General features: G+C 42.6%; 1 protein-coding gene and 1 pseudogene across 4 annotated transcripts in view; both read right to left on the bottom strand.

Moving 5' to 3' along the window:
* Ksr2 (kinase suppressor of ras 2) overlaps nucleotides 1-19,296 on the bottom strand; it is a 430,849-nt gene that overhangs the window by 327,394 nt on the left and 84,159 nt on the right. For all 4 annotated transcript variants that reach the window (XM_087198278.1, XM_004843700.4, XM_087198277.1 and 1 more), the window contains 2 exons: nucleotides 4,273-4,413; nucleotides 819-969 (listed from right to left, as the gene is read on the bottom strand). In XM_087198278.1, coding sequence (XP_087054404.1) covers nucleotides 819-969; nucleotides 4,273-4,413 — 292 coding nt within the window. The remainder of the gene's footprint in view (nucleotides 1-818; nucleotides 970-4,272; nucleotides 4,414-19,296) is intronic.
* LOC110348897 (glomulin-like) lies at nucleotides 5,528-8,719 on the bottom strand (annotated as a pseudogene).

The following is a 19,296-nucleotide window of genomic DNA, read 5'->3' as shown; positions in this document are numbered from 1 at the left end:
AAAAATGTATTGCAGTGAAAGACACATTGCCCTGAATCTGAATCCCCTTCAAAACACTCGCCCTCAACTCATCCCATCACTCTTACCACTTTCTGAAGCAGTTCTGGAAGTCCTCTTTCCTGAGTGTCTTTATGAGATGGAACCAAAACTACAGGGAAAGCTGCTACCGAGCGCCATCCCATGGAAAGGCAGGCAGGCAGGCTCATAAAAACATTATGGTGTGACCTCATCCACCTTATTCACCAGATCTGGCACCGAATGACTTCTAGCTGTTCCTCAAAGTCAAAATGATCATGAAAGGTAAACACTTTGAGTGGATTCGGGACATCAAGTAGTCATGACAGTGTAACTAAGGCATACATGAAAGAGGCCCCCAGAGCTGTTTGAGAAAGTGGCAGAAGAATGGGATGAGCGTGTTTGAAGCGAGGAAGAAAATGTTGAGGAGGATTAACAGCAATGGGTGTTTTACTTTAATAATTTTTAATTTAAACATTCACCATAGTTTTTGAGCACGCCTTCGTATTTACGTAAGAAAATGAGACACTAACTTGTGACCTATAATACAGAGGCACTTCAGAATGTCTAAGGTAAAAAGACCCTGGTCTTCTACCACCCAGTATTTCTGGATCTGGGTTAACCAGGGCCAATTGCCCATGGGCCTCAGCAGGTTGTCCCAGGGCTGAGTTCAAACCCAAGAATGTCTTCCAGCCTCCAAACCCCAGGCCCGTCTTCTCTCTGCTGTGGACATCGCACATGGGACACTGCAAAACGGCAGCAGATGCACTGGGGATGGGTGTCCACCCCCCTGGCCGGCTCACCTGACATGTGCACATTCCTGAGACAGGAGAGGGAGGCATTGAGCCGGGCGCACTCCTCCTGGTTAGCTCCATACTTCTCCACTGTCTCGCACACCTGCTCGTCTGTCATCTCTAGGAGGTCCTCCAGGCTCAGCTGCCCCGGGGAGATTTCCTAGGGGAGGCAACAGAAAAGGGTCAACCAGGCTGCAACTGTCTCCACGCTGCCCCCTAGCGGCCCCTAGCGGAGGACACACCGCTGTGCAAATGGCTTGTACTATAAGGGTTGGGTCTGGAATTTGAGGTCAGAAAGGCCTGGGTTGGAGTCTCAGGGTTGCCACGCATTCATTCATGGCCTCGGACAAGTCGCCTAACCTCTCTGGGCCTCTCTTTTCTCACTGATAAGAGGGGGATCCTAAATATGCGGACTTGGGAATGTCGCACAGACGCTGATTGCATCATAAGCACCCCACATGTGCCCCAGTTAATTATCTGTATCTATGCTCCCATCCAGCTTCTGAGCACCCTAGGAGGCCGGGCCCCAGCTCAAGCCTCCGTGATGGCTCCCAGGGGCCCCTGCTCGGCTTGGACTGCAGAGACCCATGTAAATTAGTCCTAGCGTGAACCCACACAAGCCGGCCAGGCAGCTCCAGTCCCCACTGGTTGCCCTACGCTCTCGGGTCCCTCTTGTCCCAGCCACAGGGTCGAGGGTTCGCGGCGCATCTTCAGGAGCCATAAGGGTGGAAAGGCTGAAAGGCCATGGACGACTCAGGGCTGGGAAGGGGGCCGGAGCTGCTGCGTGTGGGCGCCATGTGGGGCGTGGCTTTGCATCCTCAGGCCGCGTGGCGAGGCTGGGGAATCCTGTGGGGCGGGAAAGGGACGCCCCTGACAAGGTGAGCCAGACTTACAGCGCCTAATGTGTCTCCCTACTACGGGTACACCTCAAACTCTGGTGAACTTTTGTAGTCACCTGTCTATAAGTACATGTACTACAAACATATATTATGAGTGTTCGTTTATAGCATTTAATGGTAGCCAACGTTTTTACACAAATATTATTTAAATAAGGTTTTCCAGAGTTTGGATGGGGCTGTCCAGGGCAATATCGTGAGCTCTTTCTGGTGGTCATATCTGTGCATTGTGACAAAGTTCAGATTCTCACCGTTAAACTCAACCAGAAATAATCTACGACACGTAAATTCTATCAAAACTTTTAAAATAAATAAATAATAAATAAATGAACTGAAGGGCAAAACCCAAAGCTCCATCACTGCACTTGGTCAGGGGGCAGAAAGAGAACAGCAGCCGAGTCTCCTGAGGCTTTCCCCAAGTGGGACACGTTGCAGGCAAGGCCACCGTAACAAAGGGGACAACGCCCGGGTCTGAAGGTACAGGACGAATCATACTGAGAGGAGGTCGTGCACAACAGAAAAGGATTTTCTCCTCTCTTCTGTGGGACTCGTGCATTTTAATCTTTCAATTTCAAACTATTTACACTGAAATTTACTATCACTAAAAATAATTTTTATGGCACTAAACGTGGAGAAAGCCTTCACCAACCTGGACAAGAGAGCAGACACGTGAGTGTGTGATAAAACAGTATCAGCTGAGGTGGAGGAAGCATTGTTTTAAGTGCTTTCCACGGGTTTTCTTTATACGTTACAAAGATCACGTGGCGATGGTACTTTTATCATCATTTAAAGACCAGGACACTAAAACTCAGAGAGGTTAGCCCACTTGCACAAGGCTACTCAGGGAGCAAGTGGTGGAGCCACAGTTTGAAGCCAGCCTACCCTCTTTGGTGCTCTCTATGTGGCAGGTCCGTTAGAAGGAGGACCTCTGGTGGACATACTCATGAACTGCAGGCAGAGAGGGAAACCAGCTCTGCCCTCCTCTCAAGAGGGTGGCCTTAGACTCAGATGTCAGAGACTAAGGAAAGAGGAAAAGCTCAGATTCCAACACTCCAGGTAAGCGCGAATGAGGAAATCAATCGGAAGACTGGAGGGAGCCTCGGGGACCCAAAGGGACAAGACATTCACATCAGCTTATCCACTAGTCAAGGACTCCACGCAATTGGCAATTCTGACTTTGAGAGCTGTGTGGTTTGGTCTGGTCTGGTCTGGTCTGGTCTGGTCTGGTTTGGTCTGCTTTGGTCTGGTTTGGTCTGTTTTGGTTTGGTTTGGTTTCTGCAGTGCTAGGGATGAAACTCAGGGCCACACACATGCTAAGCACATGTTCTACCCCTAAGCTATACTTCCAGCCCTGAAGCTTTTCAGGCAAAAAAGAGCTAGGCAGGATCAGGCATAATTCCTGCCCTCTAAAATAAGATCTAAAACAGACAAAAGGTTTCTTCAAGCAGGAAAAAAGGAGCCCCAGAAGCAAGCTGTTAGTCCCACAGGCATAGGGGAACTCCCTCTTCTGTCCAGCTCAGGGAGCTCCCAGCTGCAGGAAAATGAGCAGAAAGCCTGAGGCTGCAGCCTCCATCCAAGAGGGACTCTCCTGCCCACTCAGCATCTGGGCAGGTCACTTCATCGCGAACCTCAGTTAGCACTCTGTGGAACAGGAATAATCATCCTACCCACTCACAAGGTCACTGAGAGGAGTACAAATAGTCTCAACAGCTGAGATCCTTCCTGCAAAGGCCTTAGATCAGCCTGGCACCAAAGACTCTGACATGAGCTGAGCTGGCATCAGTAGCAGTGGTTTGACTCCAGCTCCCAGGATCCAAAAGAGCCAGGAAACCTCACAATTCTTGAGACCTTAAGGATACGGTCCAGCCTCGAGGGTGGACACAAAGAATCAGGAGTTCCAGTCAAGTTTTACCACTGCAAAGCCAGTCACTGCCCTTCAAAAGTTTTCAGCAATAACAAGCGGACATTTACTGAGTGCTGTTAGTTGCCAGGCTATGAGTTGAACACTTTATAGGGATCATCTCATTTTATCACACAGGCCTTAAAAAAGAGGGGACAGTCAGAACCAGTGTTTAAGATGGGAAGACCAATGCTCTAAGACTGTGCTGTCCAACATGGTGGCCGTTAGCCACATTAATTAACATGAAATACATTAAAAATTCAGTTCCTCGGCCACAAGCACTAACCACAATTCAAGGGCTCAGTAGCCACCTAGGGCTAGTGGCTACATATCACACAGCACAGATATAAAATGTTTCTGTCATAGCAGAATGTTCCACTGGACAGTGCTGACCTAGGAGGCAAAGTGATTTGGCTCTCCTGACTCTGTTAAGAAGTGACACCTCTGAAGGAAGTTCTGACTGGCCCCCAAACCATGGACTTAACAACTCTGTGTGAACATCGGCGATCCTGCCTGCCTTCATCCACTGTGTATGTGCTGAGGGCCTGTGTGTGCCATGCACTGTGCTAGGCACTGTTAAAGATCTGCCATCCGGGGATCGGCAGAGGGGTAGCCACCAGGTCAGGGTCAGGGTGAAAGTCAAAGGGCACTGGGCCGCTCTGGTCACCTCCAGGACTTCCTTGCGCACATCGACGATCCGGAACCAGTGCCGGAGCTGGGGGAAGCCATCCAGCTCAGCGTTGCGTTCCTGCAGGGCCACTTTCTTTTTGCAGGACAGCTGCCGGCTGAAGTACTTCACCAGCTTGCTCTGCAGGGACAAAGGAGGACAAGGACACACTTAGAGCACCGCCACAGGAGCAGAGGCAGAAACCGCCATACGCACTACCTTCCACCCAAACCCTCGCCGATTCAGAATTGTAAAGATTTTGGTTCAGCTACAATGAGATCCAGTTTCCACCTGCTATGGGTTGAACAGGGTCCGAGTGTGTTCCCTAAAGAATCATGCGCTGGCACAGTTCGTAATAGCTAAAGCTTGGAAGCAGCCCAAGTGCCCGTCAACTGGAAACTGGATAAAGAATATGTGGATTATTTTATAAAATGGAGTACTGCTCAGCCATAAAGAACGAGAAACTAGAGACATTTATAGCTAAATGGATGCATAGTGAGGACATCCTCTTAAGTGAAATAAATAGGACACACATGTGTAAATACCGAATAGTTTCTGTGGTGTGAGAAACTGAAAGTGTAAATAAGGATTAAAACAATTAAAACGAATAACTGATCATTTGAAATAGGAAGAAAAGGTCCAAAGGGGTAGGGGAAGGGGGAGGGGAAGGGGAAAGGAAAGAAAGGAAAAGAAAAATTTTGAGAAAAGAAAGAAATGGAAACAAAGTCCATGTAAATAGGGAAGGGCACACAGGGAATGGGGAAAAAAATAAGAACCAAGATGCATCATGTACAGGTGCAAACACCCAATGATAAATGTAAATGTATTGTATACCTAAAATGTACCAATAAAAGAATTTAAGCAAAAAAAAAAAAGAATCATGTGCTGGACACTTGGTCCCCAGAGTAAGGCTCCTGACAGGTGCTGGATCTTTAAGAGGTGGCCCTAGAGGAGGTGACTAGGTCCTGAGGTACCACCCTCGGAAGAGATTAGTGTAGTTAGTTCTCTCAAGAGTAGGCTATTAAGAAGCCAGACCACTCCACAAGCTTGGTCCCTCCTGCAAACACCGGTTTCCCTTTCTACTTCATCATAGCACGACATAGCCAGCACCATGCTAACTGGGCCTTCCAGCCACTAGAATCATGAGCCAAATACACTTCCTTTCTTTTTAAAGTAACCAGTCTCTGATGTTTTGTTACAGCAACAGAACCCCCCCACCCCCACCCAACACACCATGCTGGTGAAAATGGGCAAACAGGCTCCAGCATTTTGTGGAGTAGGGATGGGATTGGAATGTATTGGTACCACTTTGGTGGAGGATTTTTTAGCTGTATGCACTTACATTTTCACTGCATATCTCCTGGACCCAACAAGTCCACCTCTAGAAACTCATGCAATAGATCCTCATCCTATGCAAAACAGCTAGGTCCAAGGTACATTTTCTTACAGTTCTGTTTGTGATCCCAAAGGATTGCAAACACCCTGAGGTCCATCGGTAGGAAAGGCATTAAATAAATGATGCTACAGCCACACAAAGGGTCTCTAGGCAGCTAGAAAATAAAACTGCACAGCAGGCTAAGTACTGACCCAGCACAGTTCCCAAGACACACTGATAAATAAAAATAAATAATGCCCTATTCCCATAGAAAATGTTTCCATCTATGTATCTCTGTAAAAGCAGAGTCTCTCTCAAAGGATGCCTGATCCTCTAGGGAAAAAGAAAGGGAGGACAGGGAGCAGAGGTAGAAGGAATATTTTATTTAAACATTCAGATTTCACTTGACTCATTAAGTCACACACAAGTATTCACTAATTAACAAATTCTTTTAGAATGATATGGACCTGAACCCACGTTTGGGGAAGGATGTGAAACAGAAGGTCTTATGGCTAGTTCTGTAAAAACTGGCAACACTAGTAGAAGAAAAGCAAGGCATGTATGCCCAAGCAGAGGAAAATATGAGGAAGAATAAATTCCAGGCTTCTATCTTGGGACAGGGAAGCTCTATAAATGGAGGACAGCAAAAATGTTTATGTGTTTCTTTTTTTGTATTTTATTAATTTTTATTTAGGAAGTAGAACTTTTACTTTATTCCAACATTTTCTTCAGAGGTAGACTTTCTTTTTATTTCAATGAGTTCTACTTGAGCTAGAACACTTTCAATCAAAGTCAACTGTGAAAAGAGCTGAATGTAGGACCTTAAGCTGCATTTCAGGAGGCATATTGGGGATCTCTTCTCTACCTACTGTTACAGAACAAAGGTCCTTAGACTTTCGAACTACTTGGTTATTTTCCTGGCTATTTTTAATTTCTGCTTCATAGTGTGCTTTTGACATGTTAAGTCCTGTATAAAGTGGCTTTAAGAAATTATTCTCAATCTTTCCAAGTTCTGTCCACAATCCAGTTTGATTGTCATTTTCACTATCTTTGATAACCAAATACCTCAATAAATTTAATGCAGCCATAATCCTATCTGAGTTTTGTAGCACATCTGTTTCAACACCCTCTGGGAGAAACAGTACCAAATCTAAAAGAGAAATCAGCTGTGGTCCTGTAAACCATTTGTTAGGTGTTTTCGTAAATGACATATCAATTTGATTTTTGATATTTTGAATAATAAAGGCCTCCACACCTGAGTGATTACTTGTATTCAACAAGCACCTAAATAATGCATATTTGCCTTGTGAATCCAACTTGTTAATATACAACTGAAGCATGGCTAAACCTTTTTTTCTCAATGTCTCAATGGGGCAAAGTGTCATTAGTTTGACTAAGCTCTGAGATACAGTAAGGAAACTCTTGATTTCTAAGTACTGGTAAAGTAGACTGTTATCTTCTATTCTCAGTAAAACATTCTTCAGTAGTTCCAATCCTTTGGACAAAACAGATTCTTCTGTTCTTTGCAAAAAGACTTCAGTATGCCCCATATTAAACTGCAAAATGTATGAAGGATATTATTTCAGATGCAAAACACCTTAAGGGATCATTTCCTGCTTCTTCAGATCGTTCAAGGAATTGTGAATTTCAGTAATTCATCCTTTAATTTTTTGTTTTCATTTTCCTTGTTTTATTTATCATCAATGACTTCTTCCACAAAAGATCTACTGAACTCTATTAAGGCCTTGCAACACTGACAAAGGCCATAGTCATCTGTTTGTATTTGTTCTTTTGAGTAAGTAAGGAACAGGAAGAAGAGACAGTTGACTCCAAAGGGTAGATAATGCTAATCCAACTGAATATACCTTGTTGTTAGGAAGTTTCTGAATCACTGTAATGGCTAAAGTAAAAGAAGAATAATTTGGGATATCTGTTTTCCAGAGAGCTCTTCAATCAGTTTGAGCAAACCCAACAATAATTCCTTTGGATTACATAACTATAAAAATATTCACAATTGAACCTTTACCAGTAAATCAGGAACTAGAAAATATTTTTTTCTTTTATCATTTTCTTCATCATTCCTTAAAAGGCACCGAACAACAGGACCAAAAAGGTTCCAGCCATGGTTTTGATGATGACCTTATTCTTTTCATTTTGAATAATTTCTAATAACTGATCTATGTGCCTTTCTTCTACGCATTTTTGGCCTGCTAACTGAAATAGGCGAAAATCTTCTTTAAAGTCATGCTCTTCTACGATTTGACATTTCTTTATTATGGTCTGGAGTTCTTCCACAGCCATTCCTAATTATTTTTCCAAGTTTTGATTCTGAAATACCTAGCATGCTGGAGAGCTGCAACCAGGGGATGCCATTTCTCCAGACTCCTGCTCCTAAGTGATCTAGGCGTTTCCCTGCAGGAAGCCTAGTCCACCCGCAGTGCAGCTCTCTCCATGGCTCACTGTCAACTGTGAGCAGAGATGGCACCGGACTTCTTGGCGTCTACTTACCCCTATGTGTTTCTTTATATATAGGTTTTTTTGCATTGTTTCAATCATTACCCAGACTACATTATCTATGCAATCTAAAACAAATTTAATAAAGATAATTAAGTGAAGCAAAATTTAAAATTCCTAGCGATATAGATGCTCGTGGCATTTCAAAGCTCTGTGAATCAACATGTATCAGGACGACAGCTCTGGAAGGCGAAGATCACAAGACTTGGAGCAGGGGGTGACGGTGGTGGGTGTCTATTGCTTCTCCCTAGCTGGTCTCCATTCTCCCCTTTCCTGAAGGAGCACTTCAGTTTTCCTGGGGGAACATCCTTCTTGGCCTTTGAGCCCACACAGCTCAGGTGAGGCTGTCCCACCCGACGCACCTGGCTAGCGGGGGCACGTGGCCCAGACCTGGTCACGCAGCCATGTTGGGGTCAAGGATAACAAATGGCCCCCCAGAGCCATTGAGAAGCATCTCAGGACCTCTTCCGAGCACCAGGATCCAGCCTCTGCCCAGCACTGGGGCAGCCAGCTGGGTGTCATGGAAGCCCAGGGCTGCTGGGGCCATCCCTGGGGCCACCTGGAAGCCGGCCTGCACTGAGCCTGCCTGGGAGCCCACAGACAGGGGAAACCAGAGTGGAGAGGTGGCAGCGCCCTCTCCCTGTGACCACAGACTCTGACCATCCGCAGAGCCCCTGGAATGAGCACAGACCCACACAGCTCTGGACCATGCCACGACAAATTCATTTACTTTTTTTTTTTTTCTTAAGATGGAGTTGGACTTCTGTTGCTAAAATCTCCTCCCTCAACAGGAGGTTACAGGACATCCAGGCCCCCTTCCTGAGGGAGTCTTGACATCCAGGGTGTTAGTCTCCTCTGGCCGCTGTAATAAATGTCCACAAACTTAGAGGCTTCAAACAACACAAATTTCTTAGCCAACAGTTCTGGGGATCAAAAGTCCAAAATGAACCACACTGGGCTAAAATGAGGTGGCAGTCTAGCTGTGCTCCCACTGCAGGCCTGGGGGCAGGAAGCGTTTCTTTGCAGTCAGTGCCTAACAATGACTGCCCTCCTGCGCTCCTGGCCATTTCCTCACTTCACCCAACCATCACAGCTCCCAGCACCAATTCCGACTCGCTACCCCCCTCCATCAGGACCCTTGTGATGATAATCACAGGATAATCCCCCATCTCAGCATCCTCGATCACATCTGCAAAGTCCCCTTTGCCATGTGAGGTCACATAGTCACAGCTTTCAGCGATTAGGGCATGACATCTTTAGGCCCCATTACTCAGCCTGCCATGGCAGTGCCATTCCTCTGGCAAATGGTTCAATTCTGCCTGAGTCTTTACTGAGTCCCTGCCACTATGGTTCGGATCTTAAATTTCCCCCAAATCCCCATGTGTTAAAGGCTTGGTCTTCAGTTTGATGACCTTGGGAGGGGAACTTTAAGAGGTGGGGCGTAGTGGGGGTTATAGGTCACTGGGGGTGGAGGGAATTGTGGGATGCCAGTCTCTTTCACTTCCTGCCACTGAGGTGAGCAGTTTCCTCCACCACACACTTCCGCCACGATGGGCTGCTTGGCCACCAACTCGAAGCTACAGGTTCAACCCACCATGGACTGAAACCTCCAAAACTGTAAGTCCAAACAATCCTTTTCTCTTTTTAAAGCTGATTATCCCAGTATTTTGTTACAGTGATAGAAAACTGATTAACATATCTACCATGGAGCAAGAATGTTCTAGAATACTGGTATTCGGTAAGGACCCAGAAATGGCTCCGAGCTTATGGTGCTCAGGTGCAAGAGTGGACAAGGTGAACAAACCAATCAGGGCTGATGAGGACAGAGGCTGTGATCGAAGGTCACACAGGTACATGAGAGACGTGAACAAAACCAGCTCCTGGGCAGAATCTCACCCATGGCGATATATTTTAGGCCCACTCAGCACTTGGTATGCATTAGAATTAGCTGCCAACATTTAAAAATATAAAGCATTCACATACAATCCCAAATTGAAGCTTCTTCTAAAGAGTCTGGGAACCTGGTCACCTGGGTTCTATCCCAGGTTGGAGAGCCTGCGCTGTTGCCCCCTTGCACTCAGTTCTCCACTCTCCTCACTGTAGTTCTGCCTCTGAGGCCAGGCCCAGCCTGCTATCCATCCATGTGCTGGCACTGCCTCCTTCTTAGGGCGATGGCAGGAAAGAAAGGAAATTATTTCTTTCATTAATATGTCCATCAAAAATGAGACAACAAACTGGATTCTGAGGGATGTCAGCAGTGGAAGAACCTCTCTTGATCTTTCCTCATAAAACTGGGCAAAACAAAAGGATATCAAAACCAGAGGTGCATGAACTACATTTTCAGTCAAAGTAGGTGACAAATTATCTCTAGGAACCCCAAAACACAGGAAGGTATGGGATACCCACTGACAGCTACAAAATCTATATGGTATCTGCTCCTGCATGGGAGGAAGCAAAAGGGAAATAAGAGATCTTACGGCATGGAGCCAAAAGAGCCCCCAGGTATTCACTGGAAAACATGATGGGGCAATTCGAGGATAGCAGCTAAACTAGAAGGGGTTTACCCAATGCAATAGCAAAACCCAAGGGAAATGGGACAAAAGAATAGAAGATCTAGATTAAGGGGGTTGGAGGAGAGGAACAGAGGTGGGAAACCTCATAAAGCAACCACCATGCTATCAGACTCCTCCCTTCAAGAAGTGGAATCTAACATACATTTATGAAAATATGAAACTCTTTAATTTGTAAATGTACTATTAATAATTGTAATGATATAAAAGAGGTGGCTCCTAATTCTCTTCTTAAGTGTGGGCTAGGCTTAGTGATGAACAGAATATGGCAGAAGTGACAATGTGCAGTTTGGGAGACTAACTCACAACATGGGAAAAACTTTTAGCAGCTGTTCATCAGACAAAGGACTACTATGTAAAATACATAAAGAACTCAAAAAAATCAGACCCCCCAAACTTAAAGACCCAATCCAAAATTGGGTATCTGAAATGAATAGATACTTCTCAGATGAAGAAGTAGAAACAGCAAATAAATATATGAAAAAATGCTCACCATCACTGGTCAGTCAAGAGATGCAAATTAAAACAACACAGAGATTCCATTTCACCCCAGAAAAAATGGGTGCTATCAAGAAAGCAACCGATAACAGATGCTGGAGGGGCTGTGGGGAGAAAGGAATCCTTCTCCACTGTTGGTGGGAGTGCAGACTGGTGCAACGACTGTGGAAATCAGTGTGGAGATTTCTCAAAAAACTAATACTAGAGCTTCCATTTGACCCAGTTATTTCCTTCTTGGTGTCTACCTGAAAGAATTAAAAGCATCACAGGGTCCAGGGATTTAGCTCAGTGGTGCTGTGCCTCCCTTGCAAGTGGAAGATCCTGAGTTTGATCCCTAACACTGGGAAAAAGAAAAACATGACTTAAAAGCATTGTACTACAGCAATATATGCACACCCATGTTTATAGTCACACAGTGTATAATAGCTAAAGCTTAGAAACTGCTCAAATCCTCATCAACCAATGAATAGATAAAGAACATGTGGAGTTTGTTTTTATACAATGGAGTACTACTCTGCCATAAAGAAGGATGAGTTTCAGACATTTATAGCTAAATGGATGGAACTTAAGACTATACTCTTAAGTGAAATAAATCGGACACATATGTTTAAATACCAGATTGTTTCTCTGGTGTGAGAAACCAAAAGTGAAAATAAGGACTAAAATGTATAATAGATATTGGGAAATGGGAAGAAAATGTTCAGATGGGAAGGGGAACAAAGAAGGAAGGAGGGAGAAAGGAAGGAAGGGACAAGAAAAAAAAGTGAAAATAGAAGGAAAAAATGGAAACAAAGCTTTTGTACATAGGGAGGGGAGGGGGATTGAGGAGAGGGAGGAATGAGAAAAAAGAGGCGAATATATCATGTACAGATACAAATTCCCTATGATGAGTGTTATCATTATATATGCCTAAAATGTATCAATAAATGTTTTGCTATTTAAAATTTTTTAAATAATTTTTTAAAGTACTGAAGCTTCCTCTTTGTTCATTCTCTCTTAGGTCTCTCCTTCTGGAGGAAGCCAACTGCCATGTCATGAGGATGCTCAATCAGCTATGAAGAGATTCCCATGGTGAGGAACCACAGCTTTCCGCCAACAGCCATGGGAGAGAGCCACTCTCAAAGTGGATTCTCCAGCCCCAGTCAGGCCTTCAGCTGACAGCAGCCCCCATCAATATTGTGACAGCAACACATGATAAACCCAGAGTCAGAACCACCCAGATGAGCTGTCTCTAAAATCCTGACCCACATGAAATGTGGGTGATTTTAGGGTAATTTTTTAACACAGCAATAGATAATTAATATGCAGGATGGAATCTCATTCAAAGTTATAATGAAAAGAAACAGTGAAATAACATTCCTATGATCAATACAAGCACACCAGAAAAAATATGCTCACAAAGCAGAACAAAACTGTAACCTACTATTTCAAAGCTCTGGAAGAGACATTAATAAAATGATACAAGATCTGAAAAAAAAAAACCCTTAAACCAGAATTAGAAGATCTCAGAAATGAAGTATCAGAACTCAGAAAAGGATTTGAAATAAAATGTACGTTTTATTCATTTAAGATAAATAGATGAAAAGATAGAGAAAATTGTATAAATCAGAAGTAAGTGGAATCTACACAAGGCAGGCAGTGGAGCTGGAATGGGAAGATAGTCCTGCCAGGTTCAGGAACTGAGAAGACAGTGTACAAGCTGGCAGGAGCCCTACAGAGATGGGAGATTAGCAAAGCACCATAAATTGAGCAAATAAATAAATAGATGGATTTTTTTTTTTTTATCACTGTCTGGGAAAAGCAATACAAATGTGGAAGAGAAAAGGCTAGCATTGACCCCATGATGTTGGATTGGGAATAGAGGTATTGGTTACCAGTACACACACATATTCAAATAAATGCTGATATACATGTGAGTATGTATGTACATATGCACGCATCATACATACACTGTGTAGGCCATTCACAAAAGGGACTGGAAACAACAACACTATACGAACAACACACCTAGAACCCAGATCCTGGCTGCTGTTTCTTTTTTTTCTTGTTCTTCTTTTTTTTTTTTTTTTTCCAGGAAAAGGCTTTAATTAGAAAGTAAGAGAAAATGGTACAGTACTTTAGATTGAGGCGCTGACAAAGATCAGGTGGGTCCTTAACAAAGAAGAGTAAGGCAAATAAGAAAGAATTCCAGCTAGCAGCTAGAGGGTGTGCACTCTGAGGAAGAGGATCAGACTGGTTCCAAAGCTGCTAAATGTAATTTTCCACTCAGTGGTGTCAATGACCTTTGGAGAAATAGCTCATTCCAGGGCTGGGGCAGGAACAGGATAAAAATTTGGAAAACTGTGTTGAGAAAATAAAAACAGCTGGGCGTGGTGGTGCATGCCTGTAATCCCAGCACTCAGGAGGCTGAGGCGGGAGGATTGCCACAAGTTGGAGGCCAGCCTGGGCAAGCTCTACCCTGTGGTACCAATAGGCCAGACATCATTCATTCACTCTGAGGTAGGAGGATTGCAACTTAGTGACTTAGTGAGACTCTGTCTTAAAATTTTTAAAAATTTTAAGGGGGATGGGGTGTGGCTTAATGTGAAGGCCCTGGATTCAACCCCCAATACCACAAAAGGAAGGAAGGAGTTACAGTAGAACTTTTTTAAAAAACATATTTTTCCCTAAAATCTAAATTGAGATTCCAAATGAAAAACATTCCAGGTACTTTAATATAACGTGTGATTATTATGCTTCCACTGCCGTGGGACACAGGCTTATCAAGAATGGATGGTGGCTTTTATTTTATTTATAAGATGAGTAAAATTAATTTTAACTTAAAAAGCCATTATTAAATTTCAATTATGTGGTTAAATGTCCTTAAAAATCTTATTAAAATTTTTTGAAGGCCCGGGGATTTAGCTCAGTGGTTCCACCGCCTGCCTCGCAAGCGCAAGGTCCTGAATTCGATCCCTGGTACCAAAAACAAAAATTTCTTTTTGAAGGTTTAGAGAGTATGTTCAAACTCAAATTTTCACTATCGAAAAGGGGGCCACCTTGCTTTTGCCTAAATCCTGGGCTCAAGTCTCTAACCCCAGTAGCTGTTAATCTTGGATTTGCTAGTGGATTCCCAAACCCTCTCTCCAGGAGCTCCTCCCCAATTCTGCTCTGGCTTCACACACTGAGAAGCCAGTGAGTGACGCTGATTTACTCTTCGGGTGAGATGTCCACAATGGTAGCCCACCAGCTACCTGTGGCTAACTGAGCACTTAGAATGTGCCTGGCTCAAACAAGGAACAGACTTTTTCATTTTATTTCTTTTTTAAAATTTTATTTTTAAATTAATTTTACTTTATTAGCACATGTTTTCAGTGCATAAAGATTACTGTTATCATGGGGATTTGGTACGTGTACATAACACATCTTAATTCTTTTTACTTCCCCTTTCCTCCCCTCTGTCTCTCTCCATCTCTCCGCTTCCTTCCTTAACTCATTTTAATTAATGTAATTAAAACTGAAAAACCAAAGCAGTGTAAAGTTGTTTCTATTAAATATAATGTCATTGTTTTGGGAGAACAATACTAAATCGAGCTAGGTATGATGGTCCAGGACCGTAGTCCCAGCCACAGGGGAGGCCGAGGCAGGAGAATCACTTGAGCCTATAAGTTCGAGGCCAGCCTAAGCAGTACAGTGAGATCGCATCTCAAAAATAAAGATAAAAAAGCAAAAAATAGAGCTGGGGTATAGCTCAGTGGCAAAGTGCTTGCCTAGAACACACAAGATCCTGGTTTCAAGCCCTAGTACCAAAAGCAAAAACAAAAACAGTAAATGGAGATGAATACGTGTAAAACACATATTGGGTTTCAAAGTCTTAGGGATGTCAAATAACATTAAACTCTGGAATGGTGGCACACATCTGTTATCCTAGTATTCTGGGAAGCTGAAGCAGGACGATCACAAGTTCTAGCCCAGCCTAGGCAACTTAGTGAGACCCTACCTCAAAATAAAATAGGGCTGGGGATGTCGCTCAGCAGGAGGGCCCTGGGTTCAATCCTCCACACCACAAAAAGCAAAACAAAAAAAAGAATGAGAGAAAGAAAAAAGAAAAACTACCAAGGACCAGTGATCAGTCATCACATTTAAGATTTTTGATACTGAAATTGGTCGTGGTGGCACACACCTGAAATTCTACCACTCTGGGAGGCTGAGGCAGGAGGATCGAACGTTCAAGCTCAGCCCGGACAATTTAGTGACTTACCAAGACCCTGTATAAAAATAAATTAAAAAGGGAGATAGGGAAGTTAACTTAGTTCCTGGAATCAGTCCCCAGTACTACAAAAAAAAAATCATTAATATTTTTATACTGATTACATGATTAAGGGATAATATTTGGAATACATTGGGGGAATATAATATTAAAATTATTTCCATCTGGTTCTTTGTTAATGTGGCTACTAGAAAATTCCAAATTACACACATGGCCACATTTGCTGTACATCTCTAAGAGACAATGTTGCTCGAAGACATAATTAAGGGTAGTCACAATGCCGCAGCTCTGTGTTGACAAGAGCTTGAAAGATTGGAAACGATCTAACTCTTCACCACTAGAGAATGATATAAACCCATTAAAGGTACTTGTATGACAGCATATCATTCAAAATAATGTAATACATGCATTTATAAAACTACCTGTGTACAGATGCCTAGAAAAAATATGTTAGCAGGTATTATCTCCTAGGGTGAGATTATGGGTGATCTATTTCTTCCTGCTTGCTTCTTCTGTAGCAACATTGGAAAACGCAATGAAAGTGTATTACCTGCTGTGAATGGAAAAGATGTAAGAATATTTCTAAAGTCTAGGTTCAGATGGGCTTGGCAATACCCAAGAATGGGGACCAGTTTGAGAAGCCTCCATGCATACCAACTCCAGGGATCTCACTTCCAAAACAATAAAAAAAGATATGTCAATAGAAAAGCTAAATATAAATAAGCCATAGCACATCTATAGAATGGACTACTATAAAACTTTTTAAAATAAGGCAGATTAACACATACTGATCTGGGAAAATCTCCAAGATTTTTATCTCCTGGGGAAAAGCAAACATAAAAAGACACTGTAAAATATGATTGCGTTCATATTTTCAAAAATATATGTGTTGATAATGTTTATAAATACATAGAAAAATATGTATAGTAAGTACATATTTGCCATTAACAGTTTGCTGACAGAATACAGTAAACGCCACAGTATACTATAAACATATACTATTTTAACTTTTTCTATAAGCATATATTGCTTTGTTTTTTCAATATTCAGAATATTTTTAATTAATGTAAAGTTTGGGTATCCTGTCGACACATTGCACATACCTAATCTTTGGTTTATTCAACGAATACTTAGTGAGTACCAACTGTATACTAGCTACTATTTAGGCTCTCGGAATTTCAAGAGTTTATCGTCTGACATATTCTGTACAACCAGAGCCAAACCTGAATACCTGAAAAAGATTTAGATATGAAGCCTGTATCTAATAATGATTACGCTTTACGTCTAGTCTAATAAATTTTAAGACAACAAAGGTCCTCCTAGGATTGCAACTTTCTTCACCACGTGGAAAAGAAGCCCATGTCACTAAAATCAAGGTGGCTCTCGGGACACAGACATGATGCTGTTTTTTCCTGGCAGTAAGTCTGCCCAGAAAGCCTGTTCCCTTGCATTGATTAAGCTGTGGACTCATTAGTAACTGGGGAAAAGAATAGCAAAGCACCATAGGGCCAGGAAAATATAAATCAGCATTATAACTCTGTTTTACCATTTTTTTCTTGCCGGTGTGTGGGAGTGAGAGGTTGAACACCAGGAGGCCTGCGGTCCCAGTCCCTCTGAGTTACTGAGTAGCAGAAAAACCTCAAGCAAGGTTCAAAATTGCGGCAACCTCACTTCTCTCCTGGAAATGAGAGATACATTGTACCTGCTTCCTAGGATTGTGGTGAGGGTGAAGGGGGATTATTCATGCAGGGCAACACCAAGGAATCTCTCAAAATACCCCAGCAAAGGTGCCGATTTCCTGTTACATGAATTCACAAGTATCTTTAATAATTAGCTTGTTGAGGTTAAATCCCAAATTTACTACCAGTATCCAGAAAAAGCATTTTTCTTAAAAATAATCGAAATTAATCAGTTTTAAAATAATAAATATGCTTTAAAAGTCAATCATATCTGAAATGAATAGACACTTCTCAGATGAAGTAGAAATGGCAAATAAATATATGAAAAAATATTCAGCATCACGGATCATTTGAGAGATGCAAATTAAAACAACACTGAGATTTCATCTCACTCCAGAAATAATGACTATTACCAAGAAATCAACCAACAACAAATGCTGGAGGGGCTGGGAGGGAAAAGGAACCCCTCTCCACTCTTGGTGGGAATGCAGACTGGTGCAACCACTGCAGAAATCAGATTCCTCAAAAAACTAAAACTGGAGGTTCCATTTGACCCAGCTATTCCCTTTCTTGGTCTCATCCCAAAAGAATTAAAAGCATCGAACCATGGGATATATGCACACCCATATTTATAGCAGCACAGTGTGTAATAGCTAAAGCTTGGAAACAGCCCAAATGCCTATCAGCCAACAAATAGATAAAGAAGAGTTTTTTAATACAATAGAGTACTACTCTACCATAAAGAAGGATGAACTTGAGACATTTCTAGGTAATTGGATGCACCTCGAGACCATACTTTTAAATTAAATAAATCGACACACATGTTCGAATATCACATGCTTTCTCTGGTGTGAGCAACCAAAAGGGTAAACAAGAACCAAAATGTATAATAGATATTGGGAAATGGGAAGAAAATGTTCAGATGGCAAGAGAAACTGAGGGGGAGGGGGAAGGAAGAAAGGGAAAGGGAAAAGAAAGAATAGAAGGAAAAAATGGAAACAAAGATTCTGTAAATAAGGAGGGGATGAGGGATTGAAGGGAGGGGAGAGATTGGGGAAAAAAGAATCAAAGTATCTCATGTACAGGTACAAATTCCCTATGATGAATGTGATCACTATGTATATCTAAAATGTACTAATAGGGCCGGGGATTTAGCTCAGTGGTTTCACCGCCTGCTGCACAAGCGCAAGGACCCGAGTTCGATCCCCGGTACCAAAACAAAAAAATAAAATGTACTAATAAAATTAATTTTTTAAAAAATCAGTCATCATGTCTTCACAGTTCAAAAACTACAGATTAGTTATATTGCAAGAGAATGTATTTTTTGTTAGATTTTTAAAAAACAAAAGCAAAAACCTGTGCTTTCCTAAGTCACTATTTAAATCCTGAGTCTGAGATTAATATGATTTAATTTAAATCTATATAATTGACAGAAACTGCTTGAAAGTAATACATGCATGCCTCATGAACAATAGCTGCAAATTGGACTTTTTGCTAAGCGGTTTTCTTCAGCCTCTGAATAAACAAGGTTATATTATTTATTATTCTATGTCCACATGTGCCTGTGCTGCATTTCAAATACCACAAAGGAAATAAGGATCTGGTCCCTTTAAAAATAAAAATTAATGATAACAATGCCATTTCAATTTCTTAAAGGAAAACCAAGAACGAAAGAAGAAATGTCCGTTGGAAAACCAGTGACATCGGCATCCAGAGCTGTGGGCTGTGAACCAAGGAAGCCAAGCTCAGAAGCTGAACAGCTCCAGCCGACCTCAAACACCCACTCTCCGACAGCAGCGTCTCCCAGCTGCAGGTTCTCAGCGACCACGAGGTGGTACCATGTTCTTCCCTGTCCAAATCTCTCTCCAGCCCCCTGCCTACCTCAAGGAGAGAGGCCCTGTTTGGTGCCACTACATCGGTAACAACCTCCTCACACCCGCCAGTCTCCCTTTATTTCAAAGAGCAGACCAGACTCCGAGCCGCGGGTGGCTAGCGCTGTGAAGCATGATTTAATGATACTTTGGTTTTCATTGTATCGATTTCCCTGATAATCTTTCGCGTAAGGCAAGTGGTACTAGTTTCCCATGACAATGGTTGTACAAGTTTAACTTTTAAATACGTGTATGTCTTAAAAAGTTG

This window comes from Heterocephalus glaber, unplaced genomic scaffold (genome assembly GCF_053883595.1).
Source record: "Heterocephalus glaber isolate CG9 unplaced genomic scaffold, H.glaber_assembly_v1.0 deba00001687, whole genome shotgun sequence".
Lineage (NCBI taxonomy): Eukaryota > Metazoa > Chordata > Mammalia > Rodentia > Bathyergidae > Heterocephalus > Heterocephalus glaber.
This window is presented reverse-complemented; position numbering and strand designations above follow the sequence as displayed.